Below are 14,542 nucleotides of genomic sequence, written 5' to 3'. Positions count from 1 at the left end.
TCGGTATTGGTTAAAGCTATCGCATCGGCCGATTGTTTAAAAACAGCTGATGGTCAGGGCCGATTCTAATTGTCAAAAATAAGATTTAAAAAATGCATTAAGAATGTTCTAATCATGCTGACATAAAACGTAATTTATCAATCAATATGGATTTCATGTTGACTTCAACCTCTACTTACACCTGAAAACCAACAAAATGAAGCAAATATTCATTACGTTCAAATGTTTAACATATCTGTTAGCATCCCAAAACACACACAAAACAACTCATTGCATACAGCAGGACTGAACTGCAACTGATTCTTGTTCTGGCTTTGATGTAAAGATTTGAATCATGCCATTGTTATGCAGGAAAGGAGACATTATCCTGTGCATTTCTGCACATTTAGAATAGGGTGTGTGATATGGAAGAGACAAGCTGAGTCTCACCAAAGAAAAACATTTCCAAGATGCTCAGCCCTGCTGAGACTGTCTGCAGCCTCTTAATTGGGCTAATGTGGCTTGATCTAATCAAATGACTAAAAAAATTATATTTTATGTATCATAGACTTTGGATAATTAATTCATAAGGTGCTGACTTATTGATCGAAAGGGTTTGTAATGCAATGCTGTATTTTGTGTGTGTGTGTTTCTCCCAGGTTGCCAACTTGCTCCGGCTATTTCAGATCCCTCAGATCAGCTACGCCAGTACCAGTGCCAAACTCAGCGACAAAACCCGCTACGACTATTTCGCACGCACCGTCCCTCCAGACTTCTACCAGGCCAAGGCCATGGCAGAGATCCTGCGTACCTTCAACTGGACCTACGTTTCCACTGTTGCCTCCGAGGGTGACTACGGAGAGACAGGGATCGAAGCCTTTGAGCAGCAAGCCCGTTTGAGAAACATCTGCATCGCTACTTCGGAAAAAGTGGGGCGATCAAGCGCAAAACGGTCTTCTTACGAGGCGGTGGTTCGTCAGCTCCTACAGAAGCCCACAGCCCGTGTGGCCGTGCTTTTTCTGCGTAGCGACGACGCTCGAGAACTCATCGCGGCCGCCGGCCGCCTAAATGCATCTTTCCTCTGGGTAGCAAGCGACGGCTGGGGGGCGCAAGAGAGCATCGTCAAAGGGAACGAATTCACGGCGGATGGGGCGATCACGCTGGAGCTAGCGGCTCATCCTTTACCAGATTTCAACCGCTACTTCCAGACCCTTACACCCCTTAATAATCATCGCAACCCATGGTTCAAAGACTTCTGGGAGCAAAAGTTTCAGTGTTCATTGGGTTGGGTTTCGGCAGCAGGGGCGGGAACCCAAAAGCCACCTTGTGACCCAGAATTGGCTGTGGACAGCTCAAATTTTGAGCCAGAATCAAAGATTATGTTTGTCGTAAACGCTGTGTACGCCATGGCGCACGCTTTGCACCGCATGCAACGTACTCTTTGCACCAACACCACGCGCTTGTGCGATGCCATGCGCAGTCTCGATGGCAGGAAACTCTACCGGGACTTTCTGCTTCACGTCAACTTTAGAGGTAACCTGCTTCGCTTTTTTTCTCCTAGCAGTTTCTCACTGACTAGTACTGTAAGAGTTTACGACATCCGCTGCGTATCTGTGTCACACTGTGGTTCTGAAACAACAGGTTTACAGGCTCTGTAATTAGAGACAGTGTGTGTCTTGATTGTGACTGGGAGAATGAGGCAGGAGTCGAGCATCTTCTGTCAGCGTTGCTGAGAGCTCGGCTTTGACTGACAGCTGAAGGAGAGAGAGGCAGGTAAAAATAAACTATGTAAAAGTGCACAGCATGCTCAGGTTGGCGTGGCAAGTATAGATGGGATTATGCCACACTTATCTGTGGCTATGCACAAACACATTTAAAGACAAACTCTCAGAGGGAGAGAGCAAACGGTAGCTAGAAGTTTGGGGAGGAAAAGATGCAGAGAATTTGATGACCCCAAACAGAGAAGATAAGAACTAATAGTTACAACAGCACAATTACATTATACATAAGCAGCGCATAACAAATACATAAGAAATAATGTAGAGATGCAAAATAAATCTTGATAGGGTAATCAGGACCCACACTTGAAAAAGAGTGGTCTTATATCATCATGAAGGGGTTATTTTGCAATAATTACCAGCAGACCGTGCATAATTTTGTTGATGACACGAACACTTACCAAATAAATAAATGGACATTAAATATTAATTTGAGTTGAAATTTCATAATGTGAGAAAAGAGAGACTGTGTGATGTATACCATGGTATATAGCCTTTACCCTTACAAAAAAGTATAAAATATAACCCTTACAAAAAAGTACAATGGCGGTACTATGGTACAATGACAGTAGCAGATGGTAATATATATATATATATATATATATATACACACACACACATACGCACACACAAAATAAGAGAGAATCTTTTTTTAAATACTATTACAATTTGAAAATCAAACAGACAACGTCCTGCTATTAAGGCAGTTCAGTCAGAGTTGGATGCTAAGATAATGGGAAGACAAAAAAAACTACATGAAAAATAGTGCAACAAAACCTACATGGCACAGTATATATCAAAATACCATGGTATTACCATCTGATACTATCTCTATTCCGCCACTGTACGTTTTGTAAGTACAGTACATATATGTGCATGTGTATATATGAAAGGCAGAGCAAGAGAGGGAGGTAGCGCTAGTTTCACACACAGAACAGAGAGAAACACACAAAGACAGATGGAGAGAGTGAGTGAGAGAGAGAGAGAGAAAGATCGGGCAGATAAAATGACGGGAGAGAGGTTGAGTGGGCTGGTACGCATCAGCAGAAGAACATTCTCTTTGAAGTTCACCATCTTCATTTTTCAAGCGCAGAATCAAAGACGTGTGGGGTTTGCTGTCTGGGGCGATTGAGAGGGAGGCAGGAGGCAAGCCATGCAGGAGAAAAGGAGGAAAAAACATCATCATCGTCATCATGCAGACAGAGGAGAAGGAGGTAGAGAGAGAGAGACAGAAAAGACAGAATGGAGGAGTGAGAATGATTGTAGATGTGCTTGGAATCAAAAGAAGGATGTTGGTATGGATGGACGGATGGAAGATGGAAGAGATGAGAGAGAAGCCCAAAAGGATTTACAGTTCACATTCTCCTCCCTATGGTTAAGAATTAAGTCCCTCTGCGCTTCCTAGCATTCTGACTCACAAAGTTCACACAGCTGGCCCTTCTCTAGCTTTCTTTCTCTCTGTGGAGAGTCAGTGAGGGTGCTTTCACACTAGAGCTTTTGGTGCATTCCAGATTCTGTTTGTCAATGGTTTGGTTGGTTTTCAGAACTAGGATGCTTTTGCTATTTTGTATGACCAGTGGCAGCCCGTTTACACTTGATATTAACATTTGCTCTGTTCCAAAACCTATTGATATGGGAGCTTGGAATAGAGTCTGTTCATTAAAAGGATATCTCACGCATTTACTCAACCTCATGTCATTGTAAACCTGTATGGCTTTCTTCGGTGGAACACAAAATAAAAAATTTTGATGGCACTGTTCTCTTAAGCATCAATATGCATAGCACACTTAAATATGGCATAGAACAATCCATTTATATGGATTATTTTACTCAGTATTTTTGAGTGCTATGCATTTGATTATTATTTCAGTTTTAGTTTGTTATATTAGCATTATATATATATATACTGTATATAGTTAAACATTTAGTTGAAGTTGATGTACTAAAATAACTGAAACAAATAAAAATGATAACAGACATTTAAAAACAAATAAAAATGACAAAAACGAAATTACTACAACTTTAAAATTAATTAGAAATTCTAAAAAATTTAAAATATTTAAAAAAATGAATAAAAACTATGATGACATTAAACAGTGATACTAATATAACACTGTTCTGTGAAACATAAAAGATGGTATTTTGAGAAATGTCTCAGTGTGTAACTGGCAACCGTCTCAGCTGATCATTTGTGATTGAATCACCTAAAGATGGATGTTAATACCAGGTTTACCTAGAGGAATATTCCACCACCTTCTGGAACCTTCCTCCAGCAGGAACTGTTTATGGTTTTTGCATGTTAAAAGTGTTAGAAGCGGTTAGCTGGATGTCACAAAGTGCTATTCACAGACAGCTCCTCTTGTCAGTGGTGTTGTGTAAAAACCTCAGCCTCTGCGTCAGAGCATTTCTGTGCTGCGAGGAGCCTGTCACATCTCCAAGAGCCCGACTCCTCGAATACCCTAACACACTGTGGCAACATGCCGTTGCTATAGCAATTAGGTCGCCACATGGCATCAAGTGGTGAGGTAATCCAGTAGGGTTACAGGGGGGTGTTCTGTCAACAGAGAGAAAAAGAAAGCAAGATAGAGAGATGCAGAGATGCAGATTGAGTCACACTCGTTTAGACACTAAGCACAAACACTTGTAGATATTAGCCTACAAGTATTAGCAGATATTAGCCTTATTCTAGACTATTCCAAAACCGCATGATCTGCCTGCTTTCTAAGCTTCTACTACCTTTTAAAGTAACATCCTATCCGAAATTGTATCTAATAAGTGATATATCTGGAAGACTAAAGAAATTGTACGCACCACAGAAATAGCGCTGGCTACTGGTGAGCTATTCAGTCAAATCATCAAAATTATATTGTCTTCTTGAAAACTTTTTTTGTAATGATTTTTTTTTTTTAATGGCAGTTTTGAAAGTGTCACATATTGAAATGTTCAGTACTAACGGTGCTGCACAACACCTGCTTGCAGTACTGGCATATGCTGTTTTCTGCTGGGTAAAAATCACTATTGCTAAAAGTATTACTGGCCACTTTGAAAACTGGCTTTCTATTTTTTTAAAGCACAAAGCACTAACACCGCGATGCAAAAATGTGTACAGTCGTGGTTGGAATTATTGGCACCCGTGGTAAATATGATCAAAGATGGTTGTAAAAATAAATCTGCATTGTTTATCCTTTTGATCTTTCATTCCAAAAAAATCACAAAACTCTAACCTTTTATTGGAGTAAAATAATTGAAATCACATTATGAAATAAATGCTTTTCTCCAAAACAGGTTGGCCATAATTATTGGCACCCTTTTATTAAATACTTTTTTCAACCTCCTTTTGCCAAGACAACAGCACTGAGTTTTCTCCTATAATGCCTGATGAGTTTGGAGAACAACTGACAAGAGATCAGAGACCATTCCTTCATACAGAGTCTCTCCAGATGCTTCAGATTCCCAGATCCATGTTAGTGCTTCTTCTCTTCAGTTCAGCCCACTCATTTTCTATAGGGTTCAGTTTAGGGAACTGGGATGGTCATGGCAGAAGCTTCATTTTGTGCTCAGTGACACATTTTTGTGTTGATGTTTGTTTTGGATTGTTGTCCTGATGGAAGATCCATATACGGCCCATGATAAGATTTCTAGCAGAGGCCGTCAGGTTTAGATTTTTTATCTGTTGGTATTTGCTAGAATCCATAATACCATGTATCTGAACAAGATGTCCAGGACCTCCAGCAAAAAAATAGGCCCACAACATTAAAGATCCAGCAGTATATTTAACCGTGGGCATGGGGTACTTTTTATTTTTTATTTACTTTATATAAATTTGTTGACCATAGAATCCGGTCCCTTTTGAAGTTTCAGTCGTGTCTGACAACTGAATATGCTGGAGCTTGTTTTTGGATGAGTGAGGAGGATTTTTCTTGAAACCCTCCCAAACTACATGTGGTGACAGTAGAAGACGTTTGATTTTTTTTTTCTAACCCCAAGACTCAACTAATCTCTGCAATTCTCCATCTGTGATCCATGGAGAGTCTTTGGCCACTCAAACTTTCCTCCTCGCCGTGCATTAAGACAATATAGACACACGTCCTCTTCCTGGCAGATTCGTAACATCTTTAGTTGATAGGAAGTAAATTATTGCCCTGATGGTGGAAATGGGAATTTTCAATTCTTTAGCTATTTTCTTACAGCCACTTTGTATTGTGTGAAGCTCAACGATCAGAATATTCTTTGGTTTTACTCACTGTGATGGATGATTAAGGGAATTTGGCGTTTGTGTTTCCTCATAATTATACTCCTGTGAAACAAGTCATAGCTAGTATGATAAACAATGTAAATATTAATGGGAATGTACTTCAGAGATATTTTACTCGGCCAGCCTGTTTTGGAGAAAAACATTTCATAATGTGATGTGCCCCCACTTTAAATTATTTTACTTCTATGAAAAGTTAGAGTTTTTTAATGAAAGATCAAAAGGATAAACAATGCAGATTTATTTTTACAGCCATCTTTGATCATATTTACTATGGGTGCCAATAATTCTGACCACAACTGTATGTGTGTGTGTGTGTGTGTGTGTGTGTGTGTGTGTGTGTGTGTGTGTGTGTGTGTGTGTGTGTGTGTGTGTGTGTGTGTGTGTGTGTGTGTGTGTGTGTGTGTGTGTGTGTGTGTGTGTGTGTGTGTGTGTGTGTGTGTGTGTGTGTGTGTGTGTATTATTATTTTTTCTTTGATGAACAGAAAGTTCACAAGAACAGCATTTTTTATTGGAAATAGAAATCTTTTGTAACAGTATAAGTCTTTACTGTCACTTTGTTTTGATCAATTTAATTTGTTGGTGATGAAGACAATTTATTTATTTAAAAAAAAAAAAAAAAAACATGGTACCACAGGTATATAGAGGGCAGCATTATTCTGCTACTAACCTTTTGGAGCAGTCTTCTTGTCAGGAACTCCTATGATGCTTAAAATGCTCTAAGTAGGCAGCTCACTAGAATTAGGAAAAGAGCTGTTGAGACACACACAAGCACACACAGACACAATAGGATAGGATATTTGTGTTTTTCCTTTTCTCAGACACTTTCAACCCACACACCATGAAACAAAACAATTGCTCGTCCGCCCACCATCACCACACAAACTCATACAAACACACACACACACACACACACACACACACACATTGTATGCTGAGATTTAACCATCACCTCCATCTGTAGCCACTAGATCACTTACAACTAATTAGCCGCCTCTCAAATTCACAGATCTGGAGTAAATATTTATTATGCCTCACAACAATACATTATTAGCTTATCAATGGTGTATTTTCAGAGCAGCGAAATCATTTTACACTGAGAAGATACAGAAGAGTTTTTACCTTGCTTACATTCTAAACACACACACACAACAACGTAATACACTATGAAACAAAGCCATCGCTCATCCACCCACCATTAACACAGACACACACAGAGAGAATAGGCACAACAGAAAGAAGAGCTTGTGTATTGTTCTATGGAAGATTTATTGTCATGTAAACAGTGATGTGAAAGAATGGATAGCATCTCTGTACTCACAACACGGTGTCCAAACTGCTGTACATTTACAGTATATAGCTGGAAAAAGTTGTGGATGTGTTTATGACTAAACCATAAGCAAGTCTTGAGTCTGCAGTTCACACAAATGTCAAGTCAGAGGCTCACCTTGTGCAATATGTCCTGCTAAGAATCAAGTAATGTTATGGTACAAAAAAGTACCTTATATTTAATTCCCTCCTGGAAATTAACTTTCTGATTTATGAATTATAAGTATCTGAGAAGAAAAATATATTTACATATACAGTGCATACTATATTTACATGTGTCTACATCTAAAACTCATTGTGTCAGCTGTATATAACTGTTACAAGGAAACAGTATATCACAAAAATATTTGATGTTAACCCTTCAGATTAATGAAAATTTAGCATGATGCAAAGAAATCCAAAATAACAAAATACACAGTACAGACTTGTTTATATATATATAAAATAAATAAATTATATATATATATATATATATATATATATTTTTTTTTATTTTTTTTTTTTTATGCCATCACAGGAATGAATTACATTCCTGTGATTTAATACAATTTAAATGAATTAAAACAGAAAACATTTTAAATTCTAATCGGTTACAATGTTACTGTTTTTACTGTATTTTTATTTTAAAAATGCAGTCTTGGTGAGCATAATAGCATAAATTATAAATAAAAAAATCTCGGACCACACATTTTTTTTTATTTGTCTGTACAATACAAGTCAATCAGGTTCAACACATTCCAGGTAAAAAAAAAAGACATAAAGGTAGCATAAAAGCAATCCATATAACTCCAGCAGTTTAATGTAAATCTTAAGTAGTGATATGATAACTTTGTATAATGAACAGTAGTTATTCACTTAAATCAAATGCATAGGTATACACAAGAACCAAAGGTTTAATGTTACTAATGGGTAACACTTTTTCATTTGGTCTCTGTATGCATGAATTGAGTTAAAAATACAAACAATTATTTTAAAAGAATTTAAAAAGTCTTACATTTAATTTAGTTAAATAAACAGAAATTGTTGGTGAAAAAGAAACTCAATAAATGGCAGCCTTCTGCATGTTTGTGCACTTTGTAGACTCTGATGAGCGGTGCTAGTGGTTCTGTGACTATCATTTTGTAAAATATTTTATTTTCATAACATTGAGTCATTTACACTTGTAAATGACTCAATGTTATGAAAATAAAATATTTTCTCTACCAAGTAGAGTCCTGAGTCATTGGTCCAAGTAATTTTCTTTATTTAGTCAAGCTAGTCACAAATCCTTAAATGTGCAACTCGAGTAAAATAACTGTAGTCTTCCACCACTGCTATCAACTCACAACACACCTCTTTATCATTTCTTTCTGCTCTCTCTTTCTCTGTGAAGAAGCTCTTCAAACTGTCAAACTCAGCTCTACGGATGTGTGTCCTCGCCAGGGATGCTGTGTCTGAATGGCGACTGTCAGTTGCATAGTTATGCATGGCAGAGATATGTTGTTTTTAAACCCTGAATTTTGGAAACGTCTCAGATGCCAGACTGACATGTTGTGTTACCTGAGAGTCAAGCGGATCATGCTCAGTGGTGATGTCACATTGCCAGTTTTCTGTGTCTCTGTCAAAACGGAAAATAACGTTACATGGAACTTAAAAAAATAACTGGCATGCGTATATTACCTGAGAGACAGAAAGAGACAGAAAATAAAATAAAGCTAGCAGCAGTTTTCTGTTGAATACAATCAGAGATGGGCATAAATACATGAAAATGTATTTAAAATAAAAATACAAAATCCTCAGTTGAAATGTATCAAAATAAAATACTAAATTCTGTATTGGGGAAATTTTTTTTAAGTACAAATACAGTATTTTGTATTTTTTAAATGAAATTTGCCATTCAGTGAAGTGTCATTATTAGCAGGTCTTGAAATTAACACCCACTAAGCCGCCAAATGCTGGTGGACTTTAGCAGTGACGGGTTACGCAGTTACTCCTACTAGCCACTTTGGCGGGTTGAATTTTATATATAATATCTACATTTTTCAATTGTAGTCTTTTAAAAAGGCCTCTGAAATAATAAACTAAGTGCAAAGTAGTGTTGTCAAAAATATAGATTTCTCAATACGTATCGATACTGAAATATCTGAAACGCTTCCAAAACTCATTTTCCACAGAATAGATACACAATAGCAGCTGCACTTTCTAGCTCTCTCATCTCTCAGACAGCGAGTTGAGACACAAACTCGCCTCCTCTTACTCACTCGTTTAATTTGCCCCGGATGAATACTGTTGGTGTTACAGGGCTTGAATTCCATCGTGGGATTGTATGTATTGCACATCATTTTACTCATTCCCGCAGATTTTGTGCTTACACCCAAAGTGATGCCGCCTATCAGTAGTATTGAGTTATTTTTCTGAGTTTTTATTTTTGTGCTTAAACAGGCAACCATACAAAATAATGTAAAAATGGCCATAATGCATCATGTCTTAAAGTGACAACAGCCTAATATACCTGCTGCCAAATTATGAGATAATATTTAAAATATCTATATGGTAGTTTTTGCCCATAGTATCGATGTCAAAATTGGGGCCAGTGAAAATGCTGAGTGGTTAGTAACTTTGGAAAACCACTATAGCGACAGTGGCTGGTGAGCAAAAAAGGTAATGATTATTAGGCTGAAATCTAGGCCTATTCAAATCTATTGAAACGCATTCTGAATGCAAAGAACATTTTGGTGTGTACAACTGCTTAGAAGCTTTTATTTTCATTTCATCCACCTCTACCACCAAATGTTCAAAAAGGTGTCGTCTGTCGGCGCCAATAGCCTCGTGGGCAGCGCACTGACATATAGCACAGTTGTGTTTCAGGCTCCCGAGTTCGAGTCCCGGCTTCTGGATCTTTCCCGATCCCGTCCCCCTCTCACTCTCCAACTTTGCTTCCTGTCAACTAACTGTCCTGTCATAACAAAGGCAAAAACGCCACAAGAAAAAAAAAGAAAGAAAAAAAAACAGGTGTCAAATGATTGATTCACTCATAAAGACAGTCACTTGCCACCCACTGGCATAACCTGCAGAAACAGTCATTGAATAATCCCCATTCATCTGGAACACGCAAACACAGACAATCAGAACAATGTCTTACATATGAGACTATTAAAGGTACTAACATATCTGTTCTCCTTCAAAAAATAAGTGCATGACAACCGATATCAACTTCACTCATTTCAACTACATTGATTGATACAGGCATATTTTATGCCTATGATGATCTATATGCCTTAAAGGGGTCATCGGATGCAAAATTCACTTTTATATGATGTTTGCATATAAATGTGTCTTTGCAGTGTGTGGACACAACTACCATACAACGAAAAAAATCAATTCACTTTGTTTTTAATCCTTTCTAAGAAATATGATATCATATTGCTCATGCCTCCGCCCATGACTGCTGACGGACTGTCCCGTATTAGCATATTTCCGCCCTCAGCCATTTGTATAGACCTTATTCACCAGAGAAACAAGGGCGCCGCCATCTTTAGAATATTGTCTTTGAACTTCCATTTTTGCGGTCGCTCTGTATATTCCTATGGCATTGCTGTCCAGGAGTAATTAGCTTTTGAAGTGGATTTACTTAATATAAAGTTAACGAAAGTTAACTAAAGTTATCATGAGGATTGTAATGTTTAAACCAGATGTCTTAACAAATGTCAGTAGACCGGGAAGATTTTAAAACTAGCCGTTCATTCATTAAATACGCAAGATCGCTGTGAAAATAAAACCGGAAGTCAAAAGACAACGAGCGCAGCGCTGAAAAGAGGCGGGGCTACATAAGGTCTATACTGTCCACCAAGGCAGGTTGTCATGGCAGCACTTTATGTGTCTTGTGTCGACACCCCCTCATGGAAGAGAGGGGTGGGGTGAGCAGTTGCTCATTATCATTTAAAGAGACATGCACCGAAACGGGTTGCTGTGAACAGAGCTGTTTTTGAGGAGGTAAAAAGGGTTTTACAGAAACAATGAGGAAATTTTTAGCAAAGTATGTTATAAACTTTACATTAAGACCCTAAAGAATCATACCAACTTGTGGAAAATGGGCCTCCGATGACCCTTTTAATGTGTCAAAACAACTGTAAACAACTTTGTGAATTCCCTACGGTAAATGATAAATTCATGCTCATCCTCAGTTAGGTTATGTCCCTAAGCTCCATGAGGAGTCTGAGTGATTTGTGTCGAGCAATAATACAGAATCGCAGGTTAAACTGCTCTTGCCGGTCTTGTGCAATCTGTTCAGATCAATTGAGCTATTTTAAGAGACCATCAGACTACAAGCCTGATTTGTGGATTTACTGCATCTGTGTCAAAAGCATCCCATGACAAAACATGCAAACAGCTGTCAGGGATGCACAGATATATTGTGATCGACACTGATGAGCCATAGTTATTTAATGTTGTAGCAGATAAACAATATGATGGATCATAAATTTATACCCTACTGTTTTTTTTTGTCTATGGCAGGACTTTAGGTAAAAGTTTGTGTGAAACTTTAGTTAAAAGTGAGACAAGGCATCAAAAGCTCAAGATGTACAATAAAAAACTCTAATTCTTTCTGACCTACAGACAAACAGATAGATAGATAGATAGATAGATAGATAGATAGATAGATAGATAGATAGATAGATAGATAGATAGATAGATAGATAGATTTCAATCATACCCCTATGTCCATCCATCCATCAGACTGTCTCTATGAATCCTATATCAAATGTATTTGTTCCACAAACAGTGTCCATATCCTTGGAGGCTCAGCGCAAGATAATTAACTGCAATTAGTGTTTGTAACGGTTAATTATATTATAGTTATCCTGTTACCATATGTTGATTATTTAATACTGGGGTGTGCTCGGCATCTGCCGCCAATGACGGATGATTACACATTATCGAGGTCAGTCGCCTGCCATCAAATCGTGGAACAAACAGATGAGCAACGAAGAAATGAACTATGGGCCACAGAAGGTTAATTTGATCCAGCGCACGATGAAGTTCTCGAATACAGCAAGATGTTTGTGGATTTCATTGCACCTCAGCTGCATGTGTGTGGGGGGGTCTGTGAGTGCATGGGTGTTGCAGTTGATTTTGACGTTATCTTTGTGAATGATGGGGTTCATAACTTCTAACCTGTTTTCCTTATCTGATGAATCATCATCCAGCAGAAAGCTTCCAGAGACCCTCTGAGCAATTACACCATGCAGAGAAAACACACTGCACCAGGTGTGGCTGTAGGCAACTATTTGTGTGTTTACATATAATTAAAATGAAGAAAAAAAAAAAAAGTAAATAAATAAATAACATGGTATTACTATTATTATTTTAGATGGACAGAATAATAGATTGATAGATACATGTAGAATGATAGATCAATAGAACGACAGATAGACAGAGAGATAGATAGATAGATAGATAGATAGATAGATAGATAGATAGATAGATAGATAGATAGATAGATAGATAGATAGATAGATAGATAGATAGATAGATAGATAGATAGATAGATAGATAGATAGATCTCCACAACGTCAATTCTCTTCTCTTTTTTTTTTTCTTGGTGCTATAGAAAAATAATCACTTGTACAATCAGTAGTGACAGTTTCACCATCATCCCTTGAGGGACATTTTCTTCTCGTCTTCTCTTTCGGTTCACAATATATCATTTTCCCTGAGGCCAAAACTCGAGACAGAAGCATCAGCTCCTCTGTGCTCATTTGCCCATGTCTTATTTTGCAATGTGCTGACCAAGGACGCTTCCTCCCAGAGCCCTGAGCTACACTACAGAGGTGTGTGGGAGACTTCATATGAGTGATAAAACCAATACCTAGCACATAAACCCTGACAGAAAACAGCCCGATTCCTCCTCAAACCCCTGATATGTTCTCTGCTTGAAGTCGGATGGCATTGTGTAGTCATTTTGTTTAGAGATTCGATGATACTTTTCTTCGCCTGCTTCATGAGCCTGCAGCCGTTTACGTACTTACTGATAATAACCAAAGACAGTCATAAAGGGAACTATCTGTTCTTGAGTTAATGTGTTTCATCCCACTTAATATGTGTGAAATAACTTCTCCCCCTCTTTCTCATACTCTCTCTCTAGCTCCATTTTCCCCTGTCGGCTTGGAGAATCAAGTAAAATTTGACGCATATGGTGACGGAATGGGTCGCTACAACATCTTCAACTACCAGAGAGTGCCAGGCAGCGACAAGTTCACTTATATCCAGATCGGAGAGTGGGCGGAGATTCTTTCTCTAAACGAGGGCTTGATCGGCTGGCCAAGAGGAGCGGATGTACCCACGTCTCAGTGCAGCGACCCTTGCGCTCCCAATGAGATGAAGAAGATGCAAGCGGGTGAATACTGCTGCTGGATTTGCACTCCCTGCGAGCCCTATGAATATCTGCCAGATGAGTTCACATGCATGCCCTGCGCACCTGGCCAGTGGCCCCGTCCTGACCTGATCGGATGCTACGACCTTCCTGAGGACTACATCATGTGGGAGGATGCTTGGGCCATCGGGCCCATCTCAATTGCATGCGTTGGCTTCATCTGTACCATAATGGTCTTCATCGTTTTCATTCGGCACAATGACACACCGCTGGTCAAAGCGTCCGGTCGCGAGCTGTGTTACATCCTGCTGCTTGGTGTCTTCATGTCGTACGTCATGACTTTCATATTCATCGCGAAACCGTCACCTATCGTGTGCACGCTGCGGCGGTTAGGCCTCGGTACCTCGTTCGCAGTGTGCTACTCCGCTTTGCTTACGAAGACCAATCGAATCGCTCGCATCTTCAGCGGCGTGAAGGAGGGTGGGGCTCAGCGACCGCGCTTCATCAGTCCCAGCTCACAGGTGTTCATCTGCCTGTCGCTGATCTCAGTGCAGCTCTTGTTAGTGTCCGTCTGGCTACTGCTGGAAGTTCCCGGTACGCGGCGGTTCACCACGCCGGAGAAACGTCAGACTGTCATTTTGAAGTGTAACGTACGGGACTCTAGCATGCTGCTCTCGCTAAGCTACAACGTGGTTCTGGTGGTCCTCTGCACGGTCTATGCCTTCAAGACCCGCAAATGTCCGGAGAACTTCAATGAGGCCAAGTTCATCGGATTCACCATGTACACCACCTGCATCATCTGGCTGGCCTTTCTGCCCATCTTCTACGTCACCTCCAGTGACTACAGGGTAC

The 14,542-nt window shown here is 39.2% G+C and overlaps 2 protein-coding genes across 7 annotated transcripts in view; one reads left to right on the top strand and one right to left on the bottom strand.

Moving 5' to 3' along the window:
- The window catches only part of grm3 (glutamate receptor, metabotropic 3), a 42,402-nt gene that overhangs the window by 17,649 nt on the left and 10,211 nt on the right, over positions 1-14,542 (top strand). For all 4 annotated transcript variants that reach the window (XM_082181795.1, XM_082181796.1, XM_082181794.1 and 1 more), the window contains 2 exons: positions 639-1,512; positions 13,463-14,538. In XM_082181795.1, coding sequence (XP_082037921.1) covers positions 639-1,512; positions 13,463-14,538 — 1,950 coding nt within the window. The remainder of the gene's footprint in view (positions 1-638; positions 1,513-13,462; positions 14,539-14,542) is intronic.
- elapor2a (endosome-lysosome associated apoptosis and autophagy regulator family member 2a) overlaps positions 6,727-14,542 on the bottom strand; it is a 52,688-nt gene continuing 44,872 nt past the window's right edge. For 2 of the 3 annotated variants that reach the window (XR_014209170.1, XM_082181769.1), the window contains one exon: positions 8,015-10,273. Coding sequence is in view for 2 of the 3 variants with exons in the window: in XM_082181769.1 (XP_082037895.1) it covers positions 10,265-10,273 (9 nt within the window). In the remaining variant the exon portion in view is untranslated. Of the gene's footprint in view, positions 6,745-8,014; positions 10,274-14,542 lie in introns of those variants that run through there. The other variant, XM_082181770.1, reaches the window with a different exon arrangement.

The sequence above is a fragment of the Leuciscus leuciscus genome, assembly GCF_965113295.1.
Source record: "Leuciscus leuciscus genome assembly, chromosome: 10".
Classification (NCBI taxonomy): Eukaryota; Metazoa; Chordata; class Actinopteri; order Cypriniformes; family Leuciscidae; genus Leuciscus; species Leuciscus leuciscus.
Note: the sequence above shows the minus strand (reverse complement) of the source record. Positions and strands in the feature narration are given on the sequence as shown.